At 38.6% G+C, this 27,137-nt stretch overlaps 3 protein-coding genes and 1 pseudogene across 4 annotated transcripts; 3 read left to right on the top strand and 1 right to left on the bottom strand.

Moving 5' to 3' along the window:
* Window positions 1-80: 80 nt before the first annotated feature.
* Window positions 81-2,827, top strand: LOC148726203 (low affinity immunoglobulin epsilon Fc receptor-like). Of its 2 annotated transcripts, none has more exons than XM_088726507.1 (2): window positions 81-729; window positions 1,917-2,827. In XM_088726507.1, exons 1-2 carry the CDS (start codon window positions 388-390, stop codon window positions 2,286-2,288), a joined length of 714 nt encoding a protein of 237 aa, XP_088582633.1. In that variant the 5' UTR covers window positions 81-387; the 3' UTR covers window positions 2,289-2,827. The 2 variants fall into 2 exon arrangements, with proteins under 2 accessions (XP_088582633.1, XP_088582632.1); XM_088726506.1 differs by having other exon boundaries at window positions 86-729; window positions 1,851-2,827.
* Window positions 2,828-4,618: 1,791 nt separating this feature from the next.
* LOC148726202 (uncharacterized) lies at window positions 4,619-7,838 on the top strand (annotated as a pseudogene).
* Window positions 7,839-13,564: 5,726 nt separating this feature from the next.
* Window positions 13,565-16,777, bottom strand: LOC148726201 (putative skeletal organic matrix protein 5). Its single transcript, XM_088728505.1, has 3 exons — window positions 16,743-16,777; window positions 15,331-15,460; window positions 13,565-15,016 (listed from the first exon to the last, which is right to left on the bottom strand). Exons 2-3 carry the CDS (start codon window positions 15,394-15,396, stop codon window positions 14,495-14,497), a joined length of 588 nt encoding a protein of 195 aa, XP_088584631.1. The 5' UTR covers window positions 15,397-15,460; window positions 16,743-16,777; the 3' UTR covers window positions 13,565-14,494.
* Window positions 16,778-22,506: 5,729 nt separating this feature from the next.
* On the top strand, window positions 22,507-25,831 carry LOC148726200 (C-type lectin domain family 10 member A-like). Its single transcript, XM_088728508.1, has 2 exons — window positions 22,507-22,836; window positions 24,131-25,831. Exons 1-2 carry the CDS (start codon window positions 22,507-22,509, stop codon window positions 24,566-24,568), a joined length of 768 nt encoding a protein of 255 aa, XP_088584634.1. The 3' UTR covers window positions 24,569-25,831.
* The last annotated feature ends 1,306 nt before the right edge of the window (window positions 25,832-27,137 follow it).

Raw genomic sequence — 27,137 nt, 5'->3', positions numbered from 1 at the left:
TATTACAGAAATTATCATATGGATTACCATGCTTCCTTGGTTACGTCTGAACAACGGGTTCAGCTGTTGTTGTTTTTATTTCAACCTTTTCTACACTTTATAACAAGTGATCTGGTGTAAAATATATTTTATTTTTTTTTAATTCGCTTTCAAATGAATTATCTGTTTGTCTAGCTACGCGAAACTCTTCTAAGCATTTATTTCACTTCCTGCTGAATTTTCCCCCGGCAAAATAATTGTTTAGAAAGGCTGACCTGACATCAACGAACAAAGACCTGTCAGGGAAACATCATTCAGACCCAACTAGTTCGAATGAAAGATAGGCTGGATATAATCCATGCATAATATGCCTTCAATAGATTGTTTAATTTTGTCTAACCAACAGTCATGGCTGCGCGGAAAACAGCTGTGTTGTTGATGCTGATGGGAACTGCGGCACGTCTTTTCGCCGAAGGCTACTCTAGAAATTCTCATTGCTCATATTTCGAAACCTTCAAAAATAAGAGGCTGATAGGATACGTTTTCAAACGATTTTACTCACCCAGTTTGTTATCGTGCGGTCAAGAATGTCTGAGAAACATCTGGTGTAGTTCCACCAACTTCAAGTTGTCCTCCAAGAAGAAAATCATGGAAGGAACTTGTGAACTGAACAAGCACGACATTTCCGTTGTGAACGAAAGAAGTAACTTTGCTGATCAGGAAGAAACGATATTCACATTGTTTTTAAAGGTAAGATTTACGCTGTGCCTGTTTTAAGAGACCTGTCACTATTTTTAGCCTGAGGAAAGGGGTGGAGGGTCGGGGGTGACACGCGAATTACAGGGGGGACGGAGGAAGGAAGGGTTGCTGCCAACAGAGCATTAGGGGGAGACTGTAAAAAATTTGACTGCCAATCAACTGCCAATGAGTGTAGTCAGAAGAGAATTACAGAGCCTTCTGACACTCTTTAAACTCCAAGTCCTCCGAAGCTCCCCTTCCCTCCCCTCCCCCCCTGATGAATAATGACCGGCCCCTGAGAAGTGGAAGTCCAGTTGTCACGTTGCATCGATAGCACGTGATAATTTTAGGACCCACTCATTTGTAAATATGTACTGATCTAAGTGTTTCTAGTATATACAAGGCAGTTGAAAAGTGCTTTTTGCGCGCGCTGATATGCTAATTTGGAAGTCATAAAAAAGTGGGCTGCCTCGATCGTGCTCGATAACTTTAGATCAACTTTTGGCGTTTGGAGTAATTGCTTATGGCTCTGGCAGCGTCGATCGAATGATTTTTACTTTTGTGAGAAAGTTTTAAGGAAATTGTAGGTAAAGAGCACATATATCTAACTCATTAAAGTCAACGACTTCAATCTATGCAATTTTTTTTTTTATCAACCATTTGAACTCACTGACCTTTCCCTTGACAACGTTTCGCAGGCCTATTGATAGATTTAAGAAATTTTCTGCTTAAATCTCTCTTATAATTATGAGAAACTCTTTAAAGCTAAGTTTCACTCTAAGTTTCTTGACCGATCTTAGCAACTATTCTGAACAAATAAAAATCAAGCTTCTGATTGGCTTTTATATGAAAATATCAAGAAAGTCAGGAGGCGAATTTTGTGCATTTCGGTGTACATGTTTCCAGCATTTTAGGAGCGCAATCGAGACAAGCTTTTGAGCAGGTACCATACATCTCCGAACGGCAAAGAGACAAAATCGCGTGTCAACAGTTTAATTTCTGATTATTTTACGGTTTAATGATAGACATTTACCTCACCACTACTCAACATTACTTCGAAAAATCATATGCAATTAATCGGCTGGAGTATTGTTGCCTTAACCATCTCATTTTCCACCAAATGATACCGATAGGTTTGCCAGAGAAAATGGGTTCTCCATTCTCAATCATGTTATCTGATACTCGACACCCCAATACAGAGTTGGACTGAAGCCCGTAATATTTGCCAGAGCTACGGGGGAGACCTGCCAATAATCAGATCTGCTGATGAGAACAACTTCATTCTCAACCTGATTCAAAATCAGAAATCAGTACAAGACATGGGTGTATGGATTGGACTTTACAGAAAACCGAACAATGAGTTCTACTGGATTGACGATACTCCTGTGGCAGGCCAGTTTTCTTTATGGGCAGATGGAGAACCGAACAGTCATAGCAAGATAGAGAAATGTGCCAACATGTTTGCCGGAAAGTATCTCCCATCTGGAAAGTGGAACGACGTTACGTGTAATTTTTGTCGAGAGAACCAACAGGATGCACCTTTTGTTCTTTGCCAGAAAAGTTTTTTGTGAATCTGTGGACCCTATCTCGACGCTATGTAGTTCTTTTCTAGCTTTTGTGGAAAGCGTCAACACAAGGCCAAAAAATACATACACGGTGTGTACTGATTTACTAGTAAATGAACTAGGCGCTTGTTAATCTTTGTAAGATGGGGCTGTCCAAGTAAAAGTCCGCTGAAACTCGCGCTTGAAACGTCATCTTTGGAAAATCTCTACCGTAATCGATCTTCACCAACTCGTTTGATAAAACCAAATTATGTTTTAATACCCCCCAGAAATTTACCCCTCCAGGACGAAAGTTGAATTTCGAATTCGTGTTTTGAAGCCTGAGATCCATGAGATCCAAAAAAAAAATCTGACGTTTTTAGGCCGGAGAAAAAAGGCCTTGAAATTATTCGCCTTGAACGTAAGTGGCGCGGATTTTCGACATTTTTCCGTCGGTAGCATCTTTATCAGGTTGAATTTAATTTAATTTACCGCCCTGGACAAAGGAAGAAAACAAATTAAACAGTTATCAAAATAGAAATAAACCTTATCTGTGCATGGAAAAATCTGGCTTCAACTTCTTTTGCCTATTCAGCTGCTAGATTGTACGACGTTAACAATCTAAATATATCTATAGAAAGCTCTAGGTCCCTCGGGGAACTGTTCATTTATTATTGGTCTGCAAATAGAAATTCAAAATCTCAGCAAGTTTATTTGAAAACTCTAGATCTCGTCAATTTTTTTTTATTTTGTAAACGGAAATGTTTAAGCTAGTAGGACTACTGTACCTTGAACCCTTTCATTTAAAAATATTAATTGTAGACGCAGAGCTTCATCTTTAATAAGTACTAACTTTTTTGATTTTGTGTCTGATATGGCATGTTAGTTCATCTTATCTGAAGAAGCCTTTGATTGGTTTAAGGAAAAATTTAGTTTTGAACACTGCTAATTTACTTGCCATCACACAAATGAGCAAACATGCAACTACCAGTAAGCCTCTCATGGTGGATGTTTGAGGCTGCAAAATGTTAGCACTCCAATTTTTCGGGGCGATGGAGAGTACTGATGAGTGATAAATGGATTTGATAAAAGGGTTAAGTGAAGCGTACGTTAATTGTGTAACTAAAATAGGAGAACGAAGCTTAAGGAACCGAGAAATTTTAGAATTCTATTGATCTGAATAAATTAGAGTTCAGCCTTTAAACAAACAGAAAGCTGAAATGACTTCGGCGGCCAAATGGAAAAGTAACACATATTAAATTGACAGGGTCAGTGATAATTTCCTCAACAACAGAAATATCGTGTTTGCTCATTTCCAAGTTGCTTTTCCGTCCTTCTTAGAGGGTAACTTGAATGTAATTTTGTAGAATAACACGATCTATTTCAAAGTAATTACTGACTGCAAGATATCAAACCAGGAGTGTCAAATCGTTTTCAAGTTATTCCACCTTTTAAAATTATGATCTACATTAATTCCTTCTTTAACGAGCCGAGCGTAACTCCTTTTTAGCATTCTCCATTTCCTGCCAATTTTTCCCCTTCGACAAAATGTTTGTCTAGAAAGGTTGACCTAGAAAACATTCTTGTTATTTCAAATTAAACCCCAACCATTAACTCTAATTGAAAGATGGGGCGAGCCCTTTCAATGATTCTTTAATAACTGAATCATATTCACTACAATCTAACAGTTTACTTTAACTAAAGGCAGGGATGGCCGAACAATCATAGCAAGAGAGAGAGATGTCTCAACATGTTTGCCGGAAAGCATCTCGTATCAGGAAAGTGGAACGACAATATCTGTAATTTTTTCTCCAAAGAGCCAAGAGGGTGCACCTTTTGTTCTTTGCCAGAAAGGCGCACTGTAATTTGAATTAACTGTAAATCATCTTAAAGTCTTTACTAAAGGCTACGTAGATCTGCTGTAACTTTTGTGGAAAGCGTCAAAATGGAGCATAGAAGAATGATAAAGGCCTGTAACGTAAAAAAAAAAGAACTTTTCTGGCTGATGGGGAGACTTTAATTAGATCCTAAATACAGATGTGACCTTTTTTTTGTCAGTATTTTATACGTCTTCCAAAACACTACGGAAGCACTGACTGACTGACTGAGAGCTGTACCAACTGACTCACTGACGGGGCGGTTAGCTGGATGACTGACTGAATGAGTAGCTATTTTTAGCTATTTTTGTTTAAAAACATATTATAAAACTGATCGAAGACTTCGGCCTCCATGATGACATCGCGCTAAGTGATTCCGATCCAAGATTCATTGTGAATTGTGGATTAATTGGTCAACCTTTGATAAAAACTTTTATAAACCTTTATAAAAGCTTGAACCTTTATAAAATAATAACCACAATGGACGGAAGGTTCCTTGCCGAGCTGTTCGTAGCGCACAAGTACATTACCTGACATTATGTATTATACATGCGAACGAAACAGGTGATCTGGGCCCAGTTGTTCAAAGGCCGATTAGCTCTAACCCAGGGTTAAATTTTAATCCAGGTTTCTAAATTTCTCTAATCAAAAGCCATTTTGGGATAATTTTTCCTAGTTCTTTTTAGGACATTCAGTGATCAAATTGTAGACAAATGGAATTAAGCTGAATTTTCTTTCAGAGCTTTCAGATCTGAAATCAAATTTCACACTAACCCTGGGTTATCTTAACACAGCTTTGAACAACCCGGCCCTGGGTTCTAAACGTTAACGCGCGCGTTCTTGTTCACAAAGTACAAAAGACATCTATAACTGAAACTTTTATATTTTCAGTAACTCCTCATTTTTTATGAGCCAAGGTTAAAAGATACCACGAAAGGCAAGAGTATTTTAAAAATGCAGCAATGTTTTGCCACGAATTTTAAATTACAGCTTTATTATCTTTTTTTTTCGGCATTCTCCATCGCCTCAAATATTTTCTCCAATTTTTTGTTTTAATACACTACTCATGTAATTAAAGGGTTCTTTAATTCTTTTTGAGCTGTAGATTTCATGGCATGCCCCTTTTGATTACCCGCATAGAAACCTGCCGACTGCAAGTGTTGATTAGTTATCTACGTTGATAACAGAAATGATGGCGCCTCTGTAGAATAAATGCTGCGAATTTTTTCCGGGGCCAAAGATCCTCATGAAGGAGTGTGCTATCAATTCTGTTCCAAAATCTACGGTTTACAAGAACAAATAGGCGTTACAGATTTTCCGACATTGGCTCAACGCTCAAGATTTGCACCATGGAGTCAGGCGGACTGTTTAAAATTCAAGACAGGATGTGCAAGAGTTGATCATGTCAGTTCAGTATTTCAGAGTGTAACTTTCGATAACAGTAATTTCAAAGTCGTTATAAATTCTACGAACTGCTATAATATGGGAATTTCCCAATCATTCTGTTACATTCTTTGAAGGAAATAGATTTTTTTTTGCGTGAGACGTTATATAGTTGGAATTAATTTATTAATGTCGCAGGATTTTTCGAGAATCAATAGACAGTTGGATATTGTACCCAAATCTTAAAAGATTTTCATCTAGTTTTTCACTGGATATCCAAACGCAGCCACGTGATGTGGTATACAGTTGTTGATTGGTGGGCTCGAGTTATAAATTGTTAATGAGTTTGAGAAGTTATATTCTAATTACGAAGTACAGGGAGTGTTATTACAAGCTGTAAAGATTATTCCATAGTGCAACAGAACAAGATATGGCTTCGAAGACGACAGTTGTTTTATTATTTCTGTTGGGTAATGCACGTTTTTCCGCCAAAGACAACCCCAAAATTTCTCCTTTTTCCTTTTTTGAAACCTGAGAATATACGAGCCTTAAAAGATATGTCGGTAAACGATTTGATTTACGCATTTTGTTATCGTGTAGTCAGCAATGTCTCAGAAACACCTGGTGTATTTCCACCAACTTCAAGTTGTCCTCCAAGGGGAAAGACGATGGAACTTGTGAACTGAACAAGCACGACATGTCCATTGTTAACGAAAACAACAATTTCTCTGACGACGAAGGAACGACTTTCTCGCTGTTACAGAAGGTCAGAATCAATATTATATGTTCTCTTATTATCTTATCGTCGAGGGGGGAGAGGGGCTAGAGGACTTTTGTGTCAAAAAAAATGATCCCTTAAGCTCTGTAATATTCTTTAGACTCTCCTCCACCCTCTCCCTAAGAATAAGCAGCTATTGACAGTCAGTTTAAACTACAGCCCCCCCCCCCGCCCTTTGAACTTTTTTGGTGACGACTGAATAAAACGTTAAAATAAGTAGAAAGGTACCACGAGACAGAAACTTACCAAATAGTGAGGGAAATCTAGGAAACACAATACACTTAGACGGAAAGGGTTTAAACAGAACCCAAAATAAAATATGGCACTTTGGAATGCCGTATTTACCTAGAGCGGAAAGATAATGGTGAATAAATGAATTAGTGAAAATGATAAAAGAATACGCGTAAATTAAGAAGTGCTAGAAGCATACGAAATGCGAAAAGAAAATCGAGAAATTAACAATTCGCCTTATCACATATGTATCCTCCCAAAATAACCTTCCCCTCCTTGTTATGGTTTGAATAAACGTTATTATTATTATTATTATTATTATTATTATTATTATTATAAGTTGAAGCCAGCTATAACGATGCATTGATGGTACATCATCCTATCATATTTTTAAAATGCACAAATGTTTTCCGAACTTTAATGGGAAAGGTGTACGATTTTCTATCATAAGGACACCTCTAGATAAACAAACATCAATTGCCATATTTCTTCGTCGTCCTTTTTCAACTTAGTTAATTCGCGAATCTTGAGGTCTCCGGGGAAGGGCTGACAAAATAGAGCCTTAAAGGAGTTCATAATCGGATCAAACATTTCTTGGTTCAAAATTCTTCATTCAATCATGCACACGTTTCTCAATCTGTACTGATCTAGCTGATTTTAATCTGCTTGGGTGTTTTAATTTTTACTCGCTGATAACAACAGGTAAGTGAAAAACGATGGGTTCTCCATTCTCGATTATGTTACCTTTTCCTCGACATCCCAGCGCTCAGTTGGACTGAAGCCTGCAGGATTTGCAAGAGCCACGGGGGAGGTGTACCAGTAATCAAATATGCCGACGAGAACAAATTCATACGCAATACAATGCAAGATTTGCGTGTATAGATTGGACTTTACAGAAAACCGGACAATGAGTTTTACTAGATTGACGACACTCCTGTGACAAGCCAATTTTCTTCATGGGCAGAGGGAGAACAAAACAATTATGGAAACCAGAATGAGAATTGCGTACAAATGTATACTAGTGAACGAAATGGCAAATCGGCTACTAGTGGACAAAATTACAAATGTGCATCTAATGGAAGAATGGAAAAATCTGCCACTAGTGGAAAAAATGGCAAATCTGCCACTAGTGGACGAAATGGCAAATGTGTCACTAGTGGACAAAATGGGAAATCGACAACTAGTGGTCAAAATTCCAAATCTGCCACTGGTGGAAAAAATGGCAAATGTGCCACTAGTAGACAAACTGGCAAATCTGCCACTGGTGGACAAAATGACAAATGCGCCACTAGTGGACAAAATGGCTAATCTGCCACTAGTGGACAAAATGGAAAATCTGCCACTAGTGGCAAAATTGGCAAATTTGCCATTAGTGAACAAATTGGGGAATCGGTCACTAGTGGAAAAAATGGCCAATCTGGAACTAGTGGACACAATGGCGAATCGGCCACTAGTGAACAAAATGGCAAATCTGCCACTAGTGGACAAAATAGCAAATCTGCAACCAGTGGAAAAATTACCAAATCAGCCATTAGTGGATAAAATGGAAAATGTGACGCTACTGGACAAAATTCAAATCGACAACTAGTGGACAAAATGGCAAATATACAACTAGTGGAAAAAATGGCAGATCGGCAACTAGTGGACAAAATGGCAAATATGCAACTAGTGGAAAAAATGGCAAATCGGCCACTAGTGGAAAAAATTGCAAATCTGCCACTAGTGGACAAAATGGAAAATATGCAACTAGTGGACAAAATGGCAAATCGGCCACCAGTGGACAAAATGGCAATTGTGCCACTAGTGGACAAAATGACAAATCGGCCACTAGTGGATAAAATGGCAAATCGGCCACTAGTGGACAAAATGGCAAATCTGCCACTGGTGGACAAAATGGAAAATCGGCCACTAGTGGACAAATTGGCAAGTCTGCCACTAGTGTTGGAAAGGATTCACCATTTGGAAAGTGGAACAACTTCCCCTGCAACCAAGTGGGAGCACCTTTTGATTCAACCCATCCACAGACCCCATCTTAGCGTTGCGTAAAATTGTTGTAGCTTTTAAGACTGCGTCAGCGTGAGTGAAATAAGAGCCATTTAAATTGTACCTGAAGTAGCTAGTAAATGGACTCGGTCCTAGTAGGCCTTCGCGAAAAGAAGGTGTCTTTACAGTGAGTTTAACTCTTAGTTCATGACGTTACAACTGCCAAATTAAACGTAAAGTTTGATTCGTTTGTTTATTTTAGATTTTTAACGATTTATACGTAGATTTCCAAAAACGGCTGTAACTTGTAACTGTTTATCACGAAGTTAAAAAAGGAGGATTAATCTAAGGAAGAACAATAAAAAGGCCTAAAACGGAAAAGCAAGGACTTTTCTAGCTGTTTAGGAGACTTTGATTAGGTGCTGAATATTTCCTTGCATTTTTTCCTTTATTTAACTCAGTACTATCCCAAAGCAATACAGGAGTACTCACTACTGACTGAAGGAAGGCCCGACCGACTGACTAACTGACTGACTTAACTGACTGACAGACAACCCGACCAACGAAGTAAATGACTGACTGACTGGCTGACTGACTGATTGACTGGCAGCCCGACTAAGTGAGTGAGTGACTGACTTGACTGATTGACTGACAGCCCGACCAAGTGAGTGAGTGACTGACTTGAGTGATTGACTGACAGCCCGGATAACTAAGTGACTGACTGTCTGACTGACTGACATTCCGACCAACTGATTGACAGCTCAACCAACTAAATGATTGGCTGGGTGGCTAATATAACCGACCGACTGATCGACAAGTTATCATTTAATTTGAGCATGAATACATCCCAGAGTTAGCAGTTGCTCCGAACATTAACTAACAGTTGTTAGTTTGCTCCGAACATCTTCGGAGCAAAAAGCATGGACGGTAAGCGTAGGTTTTATTGAAGGATTTTACTTTGAAATGTTGAGTGCCTCATAAATTTAGTTTTTGTCTGGCACACATTGCAGGTTGCATAGAAATCAAGTCCTCGGAGAGGTAAGTATCTTACAGTTCATGCACAACATTTGAACAATCAACTCAGAACTACAAGCTCGCGGCATTTATTCTTATATTCATAGAGTAATTGTACTGCAAGGTAATGAAGTTTACCTCCAATATCCTCACCGTTACAACCTAGCAATATCAATAATGTTGTAAAGCAAACAGCTGAATGACTTTCACGCCCATTATGGGAATCACTTTCTCTTGAATATGATCAATGCAGTGTAAATATTATTGTAAGCATTAGCATGAATGTGAATTCATACACCTACATTCTTGGAGACATAACTCATGTTTCCCTGTTAAATTAAATGTTATTAAAAGTTCTGTCAATGTTTGATTTCTCTATTGTTTACATGGAAGTTTATGGGCCGATACAAAGATATGTTCCTGATGTTATTTTGCGGTAAGGTAAGAAGATATCTGCATGTAGTAATTTTAATAACTAGGCTGGTTATTACGTTTTCTAGCTCATTTCTGTTAATCTAAGATATTACCTCCTTGCCACTCATCTGCAAAAAATGCTGTTGGGCAATACAAACAACCACCATACCCAAACTCTGCCAAAAGGTGCAGACTTCAGGAAGGAAAAACAAAGAGAGACGTCAGAACAAATGGTGGCAGCCATTGCAGAAACGTTGACTTCGAATTCTCGCATCGGAATACTAGGCTTCGTGGCTTCGCCTGGGCAATAGTTAAATAAAAGCGAGTAGTCTAATATCGCTGCAAGCAGCGACCTAGCGATAAAATTAGTGTTTGGAAACATCGTTTACTCCGCCATTTTGAATTCTCAGGTGGGTTACCGCTGTACACCCATTCCCCGTTTGCCGTTAGCCGTTCCCCGTTCCACGTTCCCCGTTACCACTTTAAGTAACATCCCAGATCCTCGTCGGCTTGTTCGCTTGTTGCCATATCTAATTTAACTTTTTTGCAGAAATTTTTCCCGTTTTTTAATGAAAAATGCTGAAGTCACTCGTGAGAAAAATTTTTTTTCGCGAGGCATTTGTTTGCTGACGTCACCAGCGTGCACAATGGAAAATTGAAGCACGCTCGCGCAATTGAATTTGTTTGCACGAATTTACTAGTTATGTTATAATTTTAATTTTGATATATTGTAACTCGTGAATGTGCGGTTCGGAATCCTGCATAATAGAAGGCCTGTCTGGTAGCGTCTTGAATTTACGAACGGGACTTTGAGCGCAATGATCGACGAGTTTGCTTAAAACTTCCGAACAGTACCTGAGAGTCTCTCTTGGCTGAGACGAAACTCCGCGTCATACCAGCCATGAAGTATTTTTTTTGCACAAGTAGAAGATGATTTTTATAACAGTTGCATTATTGCCTACAAGTTGAAATCGTACGTGACGATGCACTGATGGTATATGATAATATCATATTTAAAAAATGCAGTCTTAATATGTGCAACTTAATGAGAAAAGTGGAAATTTTCTATTGGTACGCTTTTAATCTATCGTTTATTAGTTATAATGTTATCTCCACCTGCTTGCACATCCACTTTTAGAATCAAAATTACAAATTTAGGTTAGTTTGTGAATCTTGAGGTCTCAGGGGAAAGAAGTGGCAACTCACAGCCATAAAGTTGTTAATGATTAATGTTAATGTTTAGATCAAAAGTTTCTTGGATCAAGATTCCTTTTTCCACTTATCCACTCATTCCTCAAAATGAACTGATTTAATCAATATTAACTAATCAGCTTAGTGTTTAATCTTTTACTAAGTGATTTCCGTAGGTTTGTCAAAGAAGATGGATTTTCCACCTTCGATCATGTTACCTTTCTCGACACTCCAACGCAGAATTGGACTGAAGTCCGGCGCAGGATCTGCAAGAGCCGCGGGGGAGATCTGTCGGTAATCAGATCTGCTGATCTGTAATATTTCTCTTGAAAATCAACATCGGGCACCTTTTATACTTTGCCAAAAAAGGCCTATTTTCAATTAGCCCATCCAAGGACCGCATCTCAACGCTGCGTAGATCGATCTGTTGTACCTTTGTGAAGAGCGTTGACAAAGAGCAAAGAAAAACGACTAACGGTGCGCTCTGACTAACTTATAGATGAACTAGGCGCTAGAAGGCCTTTTTGCCTTACAAAAAGTCCAGTACTTTGATAATGATGTTGCAACTTTCAAATCGGTTAAGTTTATTATGTTTCTGTTCTAGCTCATAATAAGATTTAAGAAAGATTTGATTTTTTTTTCACAGAGAATGCAATATTAATACCAAAGGATTTGGGGTAGACGTCTTTTCTATGTATTACGAATTTCTATCCTATGAATTTGCTTGCGGAATAAGAGACATTACATGGGGTACTCATTACTAGATAGTAAGTTTTTTTTCTATATATACATATACATATTTATTATATAGATACTAATGAAATACCAGGATTTTTCTTTTTACTAAAAAAATCATATTTTTCATCGTGCGCAGTGAAGATTTAACAATTGGTTCATGCTTTAGCGTGCACTATCGAGTTATGGAGCACGCGGGAAGTTTGGAGAGCACTCAAGAAGCGTAAGAGTTGCCCGAGGCGATAGCCGAGGGCAACTCTAGCTTCTTGAGTGCTCTCCAAACTTCCCGCGTGCTCCATAACTCAATAGTGCACAGCTGAAAGCATGAACCAATTGTTTTAGAACATAGCCGGTGGAATTGTGCATCAAATGCGACGCGAAAAACGGACAACAATATCAGTTGAAGCGAATCGTGACGGCGCTGATGCCGAGTCTCCTTTTCCTTTGTTTTTCTCTTTTTCTGCCTCATTTAAGAACTCTAGCCCATGGGAAAAGGTCGAAACATTGTCTTCGTTTTCGGAATAGCAGGCCGAGTTTCTGTTTGTATCCATTATTGTCGCGAAATGTATTGTTTTTCCCCGCACTAGCAATGGCCGCTCGCGCGAAAAAAATTTTTTTCTGGCGAAGTCGGATTTGCTGACGCTGTCAGCGTGCACTATCGGGATTTTGAGCACGCTTACGTATAATGAATTTGATTGCGCGACTCTGCTAGCTATGTTCTAAACAATTTTTACCTTTCATGTGTGAGGATATTGGTTTCGTCGTGGTTACTAACATGATTAGCCAATTACAAGAAGCTTCCCGCTCAGGCGAACTTGTGCTTTATGCGGAAATTTTATCGGTATCTGTAAAATAAACAGAACATTACATGGCCGCTTGGGAATACGAATTTTATCTTCTCGTGCAGAAAGTATCTTTCACTCGTTTGCTTCGCTCACTCGTGAGAGATACTTACAGCACTAGAAGATGAAACTCGTATCCCAGCGCGGCCCTGCAATATCCTCTATATATTTCATATGTATCCTACAACACTACTGACAAGAGTGCTGACAACCTACCAGATGACTAACTAACTGTTGGCTGGCTGACTGACTGATTGAGTAACAACTCGACCATCTGCCTGACTGCCTGACTGCTAGCCCGTCCAACCGGCTGATTGAAAGCCCGACCAACTGAGTGAATGCTTGATTGACAGCACAACCAACTTGCTGACTGACCGACTGTCAGACTATCAATCCGACCAATTGACTGACTGACAGCTCGACCATCTAAATAACTGGCTGGCAGGCTGATCGATTAATCAACCAACCAAAGGGGTGAACTAATCATATTTTAACTTGGTCATAAATATATCCAAGAGCTTGCAGATCGCGGCCGGAGTTTGAAGGCAATGGCTTCTCAAACTTACTGCTCTCACAAAAGTTGAGCTATACCAAAATCTTTTTGTCTACGAATGTCTTTTGTCAAATTTCTTCATTGCCTTTCTTATGTTTCCGGTACCCTACCGACTAAATTTCTTCTTGGAACTGGCGCCTGACCTTAAAGACGCCAACGATAAATCTTGAAACAGCTACATCTAAATCCGTACATTATCAATTGGTATCATAGTTTCCTCTATGCAAGACAGCAACTTGTTGTTTGTTATAATTTTTTAGGACAGTGGAAATCTGTCAATAGAGGAACCACACAAGGTAGTGTAAGCGTACCGTATCTTTTTAATATATTTTTGAATGATTTGGAGATTTTTTTAATAATTGCCCTGTGCTTTTTAAATATGCCGATGATTCCACTATTCTTTCGCCTATCACTAGGAGTAGTGACCTGTCTGCCGACTTAGTAGGACAGTTCTTAACATGGTGTAAAGACAATAGAATGGTCTGCAACCCTTGCAAATGTAAAGAGCTGGTTGTTAGAAAGAAAAATCATAATGTACTCTACTCTCCAATTAATAATATTCCCCAATGTGATAGCTTCGTTTTACTAGAAGTAACTTTACAGAGTGAAGAAAAATTTGATGAGCATGTAAGAACTAAGCTTGTCAAAGCAAATAAGTGTTTACACGTCCTATGAACATTGAGAAAGGAACATTATTCTCAGGCAGAGATTGATCATCTTTTTATATCCATTGTTTTGCCTAATTTTAGCAATGCACTTTCAGTCTATGGGGCATCTGAGTCCGATCTTACGGTTGTACAAAATTTTTTAGACCGATGTCATAAACGCCGTTTTATCTCATTTCCAGTTTTTATCAAGAACCTTTTAAACAAACAAGACCGAAACATTTTGAAGAAACTAAAATCAACGGATTGCCACCCCCTGAGAGACATCATTCCTGTCCAAAACACATATTTACATAATCTTAAGAAAAAAGGCTGCGCACGCCCGAAAATTATTACACAGCGCTTTATGAACACCTTTGTAAATAAGTTGATATTTAACCTCCATTTATTGTAATGACGTACTTTTTAATTCATAATATGTATGTAGATTTCTGCTGTAGTTTTTCCGAATTCATTGTAACATGAGATATGTAGTTTTATCTTATGATGGAATAAACGCTTAATTGTTATTATTATTATTATTATTATTATTATTATTATTTGAGTGCTTGCTGCTATTTCGTGTTCTCACTGGACCAAGATGTATCCCATCGCTTTGATATGTGTATTTCCGTAACCCCCAGAAGCTTCATTTCCACACGAATTGTCGCTTACGTCCTTCGACGACTCCGCTCCAAAGCCAATCCTGGAATCACAAGTGAAACAGTCATCTTCATTGTTACCAAGGATACCAATCCTCACCTTTGGCCACTTTTTATCCTCATTTTCGGTCACAACGTTAAACCCTTCTTTGTTGCAATTGGATTGCAAGGAAGCTTGTGAACCAATCAGCAACTTCCACGTGTCACGATGTAGTGAAGTGTTACGGTGTTTTCCATCAGCAATCAGTGAGTGCAGAGAGCTAGCTTGCTTATTGATAACAGCGAAGTTGATGTGTTGTCCGATCTTCATACCAAGGCAGATCTTGGTGAACGGTGTGCTCCAGTAGGTTGGTAGTTTAACCTCTTGTGAGTCAAACCCAGTCTTTCCTCCTTCCAGATTAAAGGTTTCATTGTTGCTCCAGAGTTCAGAGTTGTAACGAAAAGTATTCTGCAATGGTAGAAAAAGAAAAAAAAAGGGAAAAAGCTAACAATTTTGGTTTGTTCGTTGACCTTATTTATCACCAGTCTTTTGCATACCTAAAATCTTCAGGACTTTTATTTATTAGCTGAATTACATCAAGGGACTGCTTACAGAACTGAAGCGATTGAATTGCCAAAGGACTGTGACAAAGAACACAGACTGACAAGTGATAAATGGGCAGATAGCCTGACCGACTGACAAACCTACTGGCTGGCTGACCACAAACAGATTGGCCCACAGGTTTACTCAGTGATCAGTCGCCTAGAGATATATTTTCGCACCTGTGTGCCATTCATTTTCATAACCAGCGTCCATCCGCCTCCACCGCATGCGTCAAGGTTAGTCATGTGACAGTACACGAAAACCTTCGCAGATTCTACCCTCAGTAAGTGAGCTTTGTTTAATGTGGACCTGATTTTAAATAATCAAGCAAACAAACAAAACAAACAAGCAATGAGACAAACAAGCAAATAAACCCAAACGAGAAAAAAGATAAAAATTAATCGGATCTGAATTGCAGCTAAAATTTTAAGCCACAGTCTTACCTTGTGATATATATATGTATATATATATATATATATATATATATATATATATATATATATAGCACACTTCGCTACTCATTGGATCGTAATGAAAGAGAACTTAGTTTCTTAAACATATTTTTCTGGGCCTAAGTTTTTTTACCATCTTGACATATTCAAAAGCAAAAGTTGAAAATCTCTTTCGTGCTTTTTGCACTCTGCAAGTGTTCTGTCATATTCTCCAATTACTTGCAAGATGTACACAATGGGTGTACCTTAGTACCAACCGATTTTCAATTGCGTAGGAAAATGAAAATCAAATTTCTTTTTCGTTTTCCTTTTTTGGTTTTTTGGTTTTCGTTTTTCGCTGCACTGTAAAAAACGAAATTTGACTTCCACTTTCATTTTTCGTTTTCTCATGGAATTTGGAAAACGGATTGCAAGTCAAGTCAAGTCGTTTTTCGTTTTCCACCAATGGCCCTTAAACTGACATTGTGTGGGAAAATTCTTTACTTCACGGGGGAATTCTAACCTAAAATAACAACAAATCATGACAACAGATCCCCGCGAAATAAGTGCAGACTAACGGTGTCCCACTACTGCCGCGGCAAAAGAAATAACCTCGGGGCAAAAGAAAAATACTCACAGCAAAAGGAAAAAGACGCACGTTCAAAGAAAATAGCTCACGGCAAAAGAAAAAACCGCACATACAGCAAAAAATTGTCATTCAAGAACACACTTTCTTTGCTAGACTCACAGTAAACGACAATTTCGTAACCCATCTTTTGAAATACACAGTGTCATGCGCAGTCAGTGTCTGACCCTCAAATAAATTTTAAAAGACTCGACAAACAGAGGCTTTAGTTGAAATACAATTTTAGGCAAGGGTACGAATACAAGGTGATTCGTAATCCGCCGTGTTAAAATACACAGCGTCATGCGCAAGACGTAGTCAGTATTTAACGATATCAGCCGCTCACCCTTACATGAATTTTAAATTTTGTTTTGCTTTGAGTTCAATGTTTTGCTTCGAGTTACTTTATTTTGCCGCGAGTTATCACGTTCGAAAGATAATCATTTAACTATACTTACGCGGTACTCAGTTTAACCAGTAGCTAAATGCATATCTACTAGACAAAGTTTCAGATGTTTCAGTAATTATTATTTACAATTTCTTGCCATGTATTTCCTTACAAGACGTCAGTAGTTCTGAAAAGAAATACACCCTGTCAGTATGTAATCGTAAGAGCCAACACAACTTTACGCTAACCTCGTTCCCACGGCCTTTTCCAACTAAGGGAAAAAGCCCTAGGAAGAAGGTTGAACTTTACGCATCATGCCCTGTCACAAGTTCTCAGAAAATTATGCTGAGGCTACATCATGAGTTGACAGTAGAAGTTTTCAGCACACCGACAAAATGAATTTAATAATTTAGCTTTTTATCAGGGCTGTTTATTTCAAAACCTGTCGTTCAATTTTTTTAACCCATTTCCTTTTATCATTAGTGTTGTTGTTCTTTTTTAACGTCGCTGATGTAATTTGTTATTGACAGGTGCCAATTAACTTCAAGCTGAAGAAGCTACGCAGACGACCATACAATGTTTTTACAGCTTCGTTGCTGAGCTGTTGAAGAATAGAAATAAATGTTTCATTGGTCAGTATATTCAACCGTCACAAAGCCAAATCAACGTCCTCAACTAAAAACATTTTTTCAGCTGAGATATTTGATTGACGACGGCTTTTACTTTAGCTTCCTCGTTGTTATGAATCAAAAGGAAAGGTTTAAGCTCACAACGCTAGAAGGAGTTTTATGCTTTCAAAGACTACATACGTAACTCCCAAAAACACAGATCTGACTTCGCCAGAGAAATAAGGTCTTGAAATTCGTGGCTCTATTCGTCGAAACTCAGTTGAGAGCGTTTTCGACAATTTTTTCACAATTAGCATTATAATCGGATTTTTTTATTCAAAATGAATTCGCTTTTGTTGACAAAGAAAGGAAACCAAGGCTTTCTTTCGAAGCTCTGAATTAGTCGAAGGAAATATATCGGTTTGAACACTGTCAGTAAATTTATTTAAAAAACTAAGGTCCATAAAGTTCGACTTTTTTTTTACAGTGAGACTAAAATTCTATTAAAACTACTATTTTTCTCTCTCCTTGGTATTCAAGACTTTTTACTCCGTCGGGAAATGACCAATTTAAGAGCGAATGTTACCAACGGTCAAACATTTGGTGGCAACAGCCAAAAAATCGATAGTAGTAGTAGTAGTAGAATCTTTATTTATACACGATAAGAATTAAAGATAAAAAGCTTGTGGGGTCGTGTACTTAACAAAATAGTATCTAGCCAACTTACGATTATACTAAGACACATTTCAAACTAAATAAGAAACTATAATACAATAAAACATTCAATTTCCTCTCAACTTAAAAGTACTTGTACTCAATTAATCTATTCCTAGCCGTCGAACCTGATAAACTAGTAAAAGTAAAGCTTGTGAAGTGATTATTTCTCCTGAGTAGCCTCCTAAGATTCTTCAGGGCGAAAATACCTACATTTTTGACACGATGGTTAACATAGTTCCATAGCACGGAACCTCTATATGCTAAAGAGTCCTTTAACAATCTAGTGTTGAATCTAGGAGTGGTTATTGCTTCTTGGTCTCTTAGTTTAACCGCCGCCTGGTTAGCTCAATTGGGAGAGCGCCGGACTGCTGTGCGGGAGGTCGAGAGTTCAATACCGGCCGGACCAAATCTCACGGTCTTAAAATTAATTGAGAAGAATATGCTTCCTTTCTTTAACATCAAGAAATGGTTAGATATTCTAGTTTTCTTGGATAGGGACGAATAAATGGAGGTCCCGTCTCCTGCAGGGTTGGGGTAAGAGACGTTAATTTCCCACGCACGAGATTACTGTGTGATGGATGTCCTCCCTGGGGTGGGTTGGGTGGGTAGGTGAAATCGCTACGGACTAAACACGGCTGCCAGAGGCGCCTGTCTGATTTCAACCTTAAAATTGTAACTAAACACGTATGTTGTTTAGAGCTATAAAGATCTTTACCTTTACCTTTACCTTTAGTGAATAGCTACATTCCCGTTTTATGAATACGCTATTAATTAGAGACTGAGGTAGTGAGACTTTACTTGCTCTATAAATAAGGTTAACCATTTGAAATTTGTATTCTAAATTGATCGTATCCCATCCTGAAACGTCGAGAGCTACATTAGATTCCATATCTTTGGATAAGTTGTAGACAATTTTTGCTGCTCTACAGTGAAGTTTTTCAATTGAGTACAGAAGATCCGAATTTGTACACGAACCCCATAATATAATACCATACTTCACAGAAGGTAATATTACACTAAAATAAAACTTTAAAAGGACATTTTTGGTCAAGAACCTTGGGCGCTCCAATAAGTCTATTTTGTTCGCACAGTTTTTCTTTAGTTCTAGCACATGCTGTATCCAGGTAAGCTTGTCATCTACAATCATACCAAGAAGACGCGATTTTTTGACATAGCCTAAAACAGATTTACCCAAAAATATTGGAGGTAGCGGTCCTATAATGGTTGGTGTACTAATTAACATGACTTCGCTCTTAGCCGGGTGAGGTGTTAAGCGATTCTCGAGGCACCACCTGTAGACCTCTCGCAAAGCACAGTTCAAGGAAGCAATCGCTGCGTCTGCAGACTCTCCGATGCTGAAAATTGACGTATCGTCCGCGTACATGAACAGGGATCCCGTGATAATGGCGGCGGGCAGATCATTAGTGATCGATTCGGCTCCTATTCTCAAGTTAGGTAGGCCTTATGGTGAAACAAAGCACTGCATACTTCGTTTGGCTGAATATCGATTTATTTTGGAGAAAATCGATAATAACTGAAGTTCGATCAAATGCCGCTTTTGAAGCTCAAAATTTCAGACGAATCTCGGAGCGTCGCGCCACGAATCGAAAACACTTGGACCGATACTAAAAACTACTAAAACTTGAAAAACTACATCAATATATAGTTTGACAGCAATTTGAGCAATTCTTGGGATGTTACTAAAACGAGAAAGGAGGAACGAGGAACGGGGAACGAGGAACGGGGAACGGAGAAGGAGGAACGGGAAACGATGAACGGAGAAGGAGGAACGGGAAGCGGGGAACGGGGAACGGGGTACGGGGAACGAAAAACGAGAACGAGAACCAGGAACGGAGAACGAGGAACGGGGAACGGGGAATAAGGAACGGGGAACGGAGAACGAGGAACGGGGAACGGGGAACGGAGAACGAGGAACGGGAAACGGGGAACGGAGAACGGGGAACGGAGAACGGGGAACGGAGAACGGGGAACGGAGAACGGGGAACGGAGAACGAGGAAGGGGGAACGGGGAACGGGGAACGGGTGTACAGCTGTTTCCCGTTTTAGTAACATCCCAAGAATTGCTCAAATTGCTGTCAAACTATGATTGATGTTGTTTTTCACGTTTTAGTAGTTTTTATAGGTCCAAGTATTTTCGATTCGTGGCGCGACGCTCCAAGATTTGTCTGAAATTTTGAGCTTCAAAAGCGGCATTTGGTCGAACTTCAGTTATTATCGATTTTCTCCAAAATAAATCGATATTCAGCCAAACGAAGTATGCAGTGCTTTGTTTCACCAGATGGTTAGGCCTACCTAACTTGAGAATAGGAGCCGAATCGATTTTTTGGCTGTTGCCACCATATTTTGAAAATGTTCCATTTTTGACCACATTTCCTCTAAAAGCGGTCCGTTAGAAAAACGAATGATGATTAAAGATTTATTTATGTTTGTGTGTGGTGTGTGTGTGGAGGGGAGGGGGAGGGGAGAGGAAACGAGTGTAAAAGCCAATATTAATTAGTTTTTACCAATAACAAATTCGGTTGATCGAAATAGCTGAAAGCTGTCATTTGCTGAAACATCAAAATTAATTTCGCAGCTTATGAGTGATCCCTAATTTTAAGTTTTTGCTTCGATTCTTCAAGTGAGGAAGTCAAAATGCTTGTAATCATCCACCGGTTTCGCGTCTGTCTCCCGTCCAAGGCAGTTTGCACAAGCAGGAAAAAGTTTGTCTTTCTTTGTCGGGAAAACATGATCCTCCGTTAAACTCGAACCCAATACTTTGGCCGAGCGATTTTTTAATTCTTATTTAAACTCGGTCCCAGGCTCCGCGGGATTGCCGGAGTAGACGCCTTACACTACTTACGATTTTTTACAATACGCGTAAAGAAACCGTTTATAGTCTCATTACGTGATCTTTATATTCAACCGTTTACATCGCGTAAATACTTTCTTTACGAAAGTCTAAAGAAGCTCGTAAAGATAAGTAAAGAGGATCTTAACGCTTTCTTTACGACGTCTTTACGGAACCGTAAATTCAAAATTTCATGCTGTGGACAGTCTGCCGACGGATACTGTTATAGACACAGGTCGTTTCACACGCTACATAGTTTAAATTATTCATCATTTGATCAGTGTTTGTTATGGAAAAGAGTTCTCGTGGATTGTAAATTCTGAAAGGTTAAACTAATAATAACTGAAATGCCTAGAAAGTAGATTTGCAACCGAAACCGAAGGTATCAACAAAACGTAACTTTTTGGTAAAGTAGTCACCAAATATCTTGTGTAAACAAACTGACAACAAGCAAAAATCTGCCAGAATCTACCACCAATTTAATTAATTTTCTAGATAAGAAACGGAAACCAAGTCTTATCATAACTTAGCTTTTCATGTTTTAACTTCAAATGTACTTTTCGACATGCGATCAATTGTTTCTTGATGGTCAAGTTAGTTGAAACTTCAATATGGCGGCTGCAGCAAATCTCGAAAATACGCAAACTTCAAACAAGGTTACTGCAAAACCAAAAATTATCCCAAAAAATTGAAAATATATCTGAGAACGTCTATCCGTAAACTGTATCTGCAATATAGTTATTGGGTTCTTCTTCGCGTACCGACAAGCAGTTTTGGCAGTTGTTTTAGGGTACCATAGAGCTATTGAAAAACAGCCGCAGGGTGTCATCGAGAAAAAATTCATAAAATATTTATAACGAGAACATATCTGCTTTTAATGACATCAATGAATTGTTCAAGGCCCTAACTATAATGTTATTGCAAAGGAAAATTCACAGATAATTTTCAACTTACGCTGGCAAGCCATGAATATGACAGAATTTCGATATTTTGAATATCGAAATTTGGCTCGATCCGCACTCGACCGTTTTTATTTAATTACTCTAAACAAAATGAAGAAAGATCAGAAAAAACTAACCCTGTTGTGGTTACTTTGGTAGAAGGGTCTATCAACATAGAAAGTATGAGCGAAATCGATTTTTTGGCTGTGTCCGTGATTTTGATGATCATGTCTGGTCTTACTGACAGTACCTCTTAATAGCTGAGCTTTCCTTGGAAGAGCCAGTTGAAGCTTGAATGTTGCAGCTGGTTTCTTTGTTACCATCATTTTTATCATTTTCATGATTACTATTATTATCGTTATTATTATAATTATTGACAGGAAAGACAGCTACTATGGGCTACTTACTCCAACTTGCATGTGTTTTAAGTAAGTGCGACAGCTTATTTTAGAACAAAGTGACTTGTTTTGTCATCACAGAGTGAGTCAGCATTTTCGTTACAAAGTACTACCAAAGTTCGACAGATATTACAAAGTGCTTCAGGTGTTATAACAAAGTGCTACCGGTGTAATTACAAAATTCGACAGGCATTACAAAGTGCTGCAGGTGTGATGACATGGTGCAACATGTTTCATTCTAATTGCGAAGCACAGGAAGTGTTATTACAGATTGCAAATATCATTACTTATAGTTCACCACTAAATTTTCTCCGGTTCTTAATGGTTGAAATCGATCACATGCCGCGTTCCTCGACAGAAACACTCTATTGTTTAAATGGTGCAACCGAACAAGATATGGCTTCGAAGGTGACGGTCGTATTGTTATTCCATTTGCGTAATGCACATTTTTCCCCCGAAGAAAACCCCCAAAATTTCGGCTTTTTTAAAACCCTACAAAATAAGAGGTTGAAAGGATATCTAGCTAAACGGTTTGATTCACCAAGTTTGTTATCGTGCGGTCAGCAATGTCTAAGAAACACCTGGTGTACTTCCACCAACTTCAAGTTTTCCTCCAAGGGGAAAGACGATGGAACTTGTGAACTGAACAAGCAGGACATGTCCATTGTTAATGAAAACAACAATTTCTTCGACGACGAAGGAACGACTTTCTCGCTGTTACTTAAGGTCAGAATCAACATGATATGTTCTCTGATTATCATATGGAGCGGTCATCATTTACCATCGAGAGGGGGAGGGGTTAAAGAGCTTTTGTGACGCGAAAAATGATCCCTTAAGCTCTGTAATATTCTTTAGACTCCCCCTTCCCCCTCCCCCTGATAACAAGCAGTTATTGACAGTCAGTTTAAACTACAGCCCCTCCCCCCCGCCCTTTAAACTCTGTTGGTGACGACAAAATAGGAGGGAAAATGGGTAGAAAGATACAACGAGACAGAAACTTACCAAATGCTAAGGGAAATCTAGGAAACACAACACATTTACACGGAAGGGTTTAAACAGAACCCAGAAAAACATGGCACTTTGGGGACGACGTATTAACCAAAAGTGCGAAAATAATGGTCAATAAATGAATGAGTGAAAACGAGAAAAGAATACACGTAAACTAATAAGTGTCAGAACCACACAAAATGCGAAAGAAAATAGAGGAATTGGCCTCAACCTATGTGTATCCTCCCAAAATCCCCCCTCATTGTTGTTAGCTGAAACCAGCTATAACGATGCATTGATGGTACATTACTATGTCATATTTTTAAAATGCACGCATGTTGTTCGTAATTCAATGGGAAAGCTGGACGGTTCTCTATCATAAGGACACCTCTATAAAACATGCATCAATTGTCATATTTCTTTGTCCTTTTTCACATTTAGTTTATTCGCAATTCGTAAGGTCTCCAGGGGAGCGGGTAACAAAATAGAGCAGTAAAGATGTTCGTGCTTGGATCAAACGAGCACATATCAAGCTCATGAAAGTCAGCGACTTCAAAGTATGCAGTTTCCTTTAATGTTTACCAACCATTTGAACTCATTCACCTTTCCCTTGACAACGTTTCGCAGGCCTATTGGTAGACTTTAGAAAATATTTAGATCTCTCTCATAATTTTGAGCAACTCTTTACAGCTAAGTTTCACTCAATTTTCCTTGTCCGATCTCGGCAATTATTGTGAACAACGAAAAATCAAGCTTCTGATTGACGTTTATATAAAAATACTAAGATTTTGAGCATTTCAGTGGGCAAGGTTTCAGCATTTTACGAGCGCAATTGAGACAGGCCATTCATCGCCGAACTTCTAAGAGACTAAATCGCGCGTCATCAATTTCATTTCCGATTATTTTTCGGTTTAATGATAAATATTTACCTCGCCACCCTTCACCTCCATGCACTTCAAAAAATCATATTCAATTAATCGGATTAAGTATTTTTAACCTAACCATCTCATTTTCCACCGACTGATAACGATAGGTTTGTCAGAAAAAATGGGTTCTCCATTCTCGATCATGTTATCTGATTCTCGACACCCCAACGCAGAATTGGACCGAGGCTCGAAGAATTTGCCAGAGTCACGGGGGAGACCTGCCAATAATCAGATCTGCTGATGAGAACAACTTCATTCTCAACCTGATTCAAAATCAGAAATCAGTACAAGACATGGGTGTATGGATTGGACTTTACAGAAAACCGAACAATGAGTTCTACTGGATTGACGATACTCCTGTGGCAGGCCAGTTTTCTTTATGGGCAGATGGAGAACCGAACAGTCATAGCAAGATAGAGAAATGTGCCAACATGTTTGCCGGAAAGTATCTCCCACCTGGAAAGTGGAACGACGTTATCTGTAATTTTTCTCGAGAGAACCAACAGGATGCACCTTTTGTTCTTTGCCAGAAAAGTTTTTTGTGAATCTGTGGACCCTTTCTCGACGCTATGTAGTTCTTTTCTAGCTTTTGTGGAAAGCGTCGACACAAGGCCAAAAAAGTACATACACGGTGTGTTCTGATTTACTAGTAAATGAACTGGGCGCTAGTTAATCTTTGTAAGATGGAGCTGTCGAAGTAAAAGTCCGCTGAAACTCGCGCTTGAAACGTCATCTTTGGAAAATCTCTACCGTAATCGATCTTCGCCAACTCGTTTGATAAAACCAAATTATGTTTTAATACCCCCCAGAAATTTACCCCTCCTGGACGAAAGTTGAATTTCGAATTCGTGTTTTGAAACCTGAGATCCATAAGATCCAAAAAAAAAATCTGACGTTTTTAGGCCGGAGAAAAAAGGCCTTGAAATTATTCGCCTTGAACGTAAGTCGCGCGGGTTTTCGACATTTTTCCGTCGGTAGCGTCATGATCAGGTTGAATTTAATTGAATTTACCGCCATGGACAAAGGTAGAAAACAAATTAAACAGTTATCAAAATAGAAATAAACCTTATCTGCGCACGGAAAAATCTGGCTTCAACTTCTTTTGCCTATTCAGCTGCTAAATTGTACGACGTTAACAATCTAAATATATCTATAGAAAGTTTTAGGTCCCTCGGGGAACTGTTCATTTATCATTGGTCTGCAAATAGAAATTCAAGATCTCAGCAAGTTTATTTGAAAACTCTAGATCTCGTCAATTTTTTTTTTATTTTGTAAACGGAAATGTTTAAGCTAGTAGGACTACCGTACCTTGAACCCTTTCATTTAAAAATATTAATTGTAGACGCAGAGTTTCATCTTTAATAGGTACTAACTTTTTTGATTTTGTGCCTGATATGGCATGTTAATTTATCTTATCTGAAGAAGCCTTTGATTGGTTTAAGGAAAAATTTAGTTTTGAACACTGCTAATTTACTTGCCATCACACAAATGAGCAAACATGCAACTACCAGTAAGCCTCTCATGGTGGATGTTTGAGGCTGCAAAATGTTAGCACTCCAATTTTTCGGGGCGATGGAGAGTACTGATGAATGATAAATGGATTTGATAAAAGGGTTAAGTGAAGTGTACGTTAATTGTGTAATTAAAATAGGAGAACGAAGCTTAAGGAACCGAAAAATTTTAGAATTCTTTTGATCTGGGTAAGTTAGAGCTCAGCTTTTAAACAAACAGAAAGCTGAAGTGACTTCTGCGGCCGATTGGAAAAGTAACACATTTTGAATTGACAGGGTCAGTGATAATTTCCTCAACAACAGAAATATCGTGTTTGCTCATTTCCAAGTTGCTTTGCCGTCCTTCTTAGAGGGTAACTTGAATGTAATTTTGTAGAATAACACGATCTATTTCAAAGTAATTACTGACTGCAAGATAGCAAACCAGGAGTGTCAAATCGTTTTCAACTTATTCCACCTTTTAAAATTATGATCTACATTAATTCCCTCTTTAACGAGCCGAGCGTAACTCCTTTTTAGCATTCTCCATTTCCTGCCAATTTTTCCCCTTCGACAAAATGTTTGTCTAGAAAGGTTGACCTAAAAAACATTCTTGTTATTTCAAATTGAACCCCAACCATTAACTCTAATTGAAAGATGGGGCGAGCCCTTTCAATGATTCTTTGATAACTGAATCATATTCACTACAATCTAACAGTTTACTTTAACTAAAGGCAGGGATGGCCGAACAATCATAGCAAGAGAGAGAGATGTCTCAACATGTTTGCCGGAAAGCATCTCGTACCGGGAAAGTGGAACGACAATATCTGTAATTTTTTCTCCAAAGAGCCAAGAGGGTGCACCTTTTGTTCTTTGCCAGAAAGGCGCACTGTAATTTGAATTAACTGTAAATCATCTTAAGGTCTTTACTAAAGGCTACGTAGATCTGCTGTAACTTTTGTAGAAAGCGCCAAAATGGAGCATAGAAGAATGATAAAGGCCTGTAACGAAAAAAAAAGAACTTTTCTGGCTGATGAGAAGACTTTAATTATATCCTAAATACAGATGTGACCTTTTTTTTTTGTCAGTATTTTATACGTCTTCCAAAACACTACAGAAGCACTGACTGACTGACTGAGAGCTGTACCAACTGACTCACTGAAAGGGCGGTTAGCTGGATGACTGACTGAATGAGTAGCTATTTTTGTTTAAAAAAATATTAAAAATTGATCGAAGACTTCGGCCTCCATGGTGAGATGGCGCTAAGTGATTCCGATCCAAGATTCATTGTGAATTGTGGATTAATTGGTCAACCTTTGATAAAAACTTTTATAAACTTTTATAAAAGCTTGAACCTTTATAAAATAATAACCACAATGGACGGAAGGTTCCTTGCCGAGCTGTTCGTAGCGCACAAGTACATTACCTGACGTTATGTATTATACATGCGAACGAAACAGGTGATCTGGGTTCTTAACGTTAACGCGCGCGTTCTTGTTCACAAAGTACAAAAGACATCGATAACTGAAACTTTTATATTTTCAGTAACTCCTCATTTTTTATGAGGCAAGGTTAAAAGATACCACGAAAGGCAAGAGTATTTTAAAAATGCAGCAATGTTTTG

Source organism: Stylophora pistillata, chromosome 7, assembly GCF_964205215.1.
Source record: "Stylophora pistillata chromosome 7, jaStyPist1.2, whole genome shotgun sequence".
NCBI lineage: Eukaryota > Metazoa > Cnidaria > Anthozoa > Scleractinia > Pocilloporidae > Stylophora > Stylophora pistillata.
The sequence above is the reverse complement of the archived record's forward strand: the minus strand, read 5'-3'. Positions and strand labels throughout refer to the sequence as shown.

Bases quoted from the DNA above. Each gene is read 5' to 3' on its own strand.
- LOC148726201 (XM_088728505.1), bottom strand. From the start codon at position 15,396: ATGACTAACCTTGACGCATGCGGTGGAGGCGGATGGACGCTGGTTATG. The intron at 15,017-15,330 runs GTGCGAAAATAT...CTACCATTGCAG, and splicing joins TGAAAATGAATGGCACACAG to AATACTTTTCGTTACAACTC.
- LOC148726200 (XM_088728508.1), top strand. From the start codon at position 22,507: ATGGCTTCGAAGGTGACGGTCGTATTGTTATTCCATTTGCGTAATGCA. The intron at 22,837-24,130 runs GTCAGAATCAAC...TGATAACGATAG, and splicing joins CTTTCTCGCTGTTACTTAAG to GTTTGTCAGAAAAAATGGGT.
- LOC148726203 (XM_088726506.1), top strand. From the start codon at position 388: ATGGCTGCGCGGAAAACAGCTGTGTTGTTGATGCTGATGGGAACTGCG. The intron at 730-1,850 runs GTAAGATTTACG...TGATACCGATAG, and splicing joins TATTCACATTGTTTTTAAAG to GTTTGCCAGAGAAAATGGGT.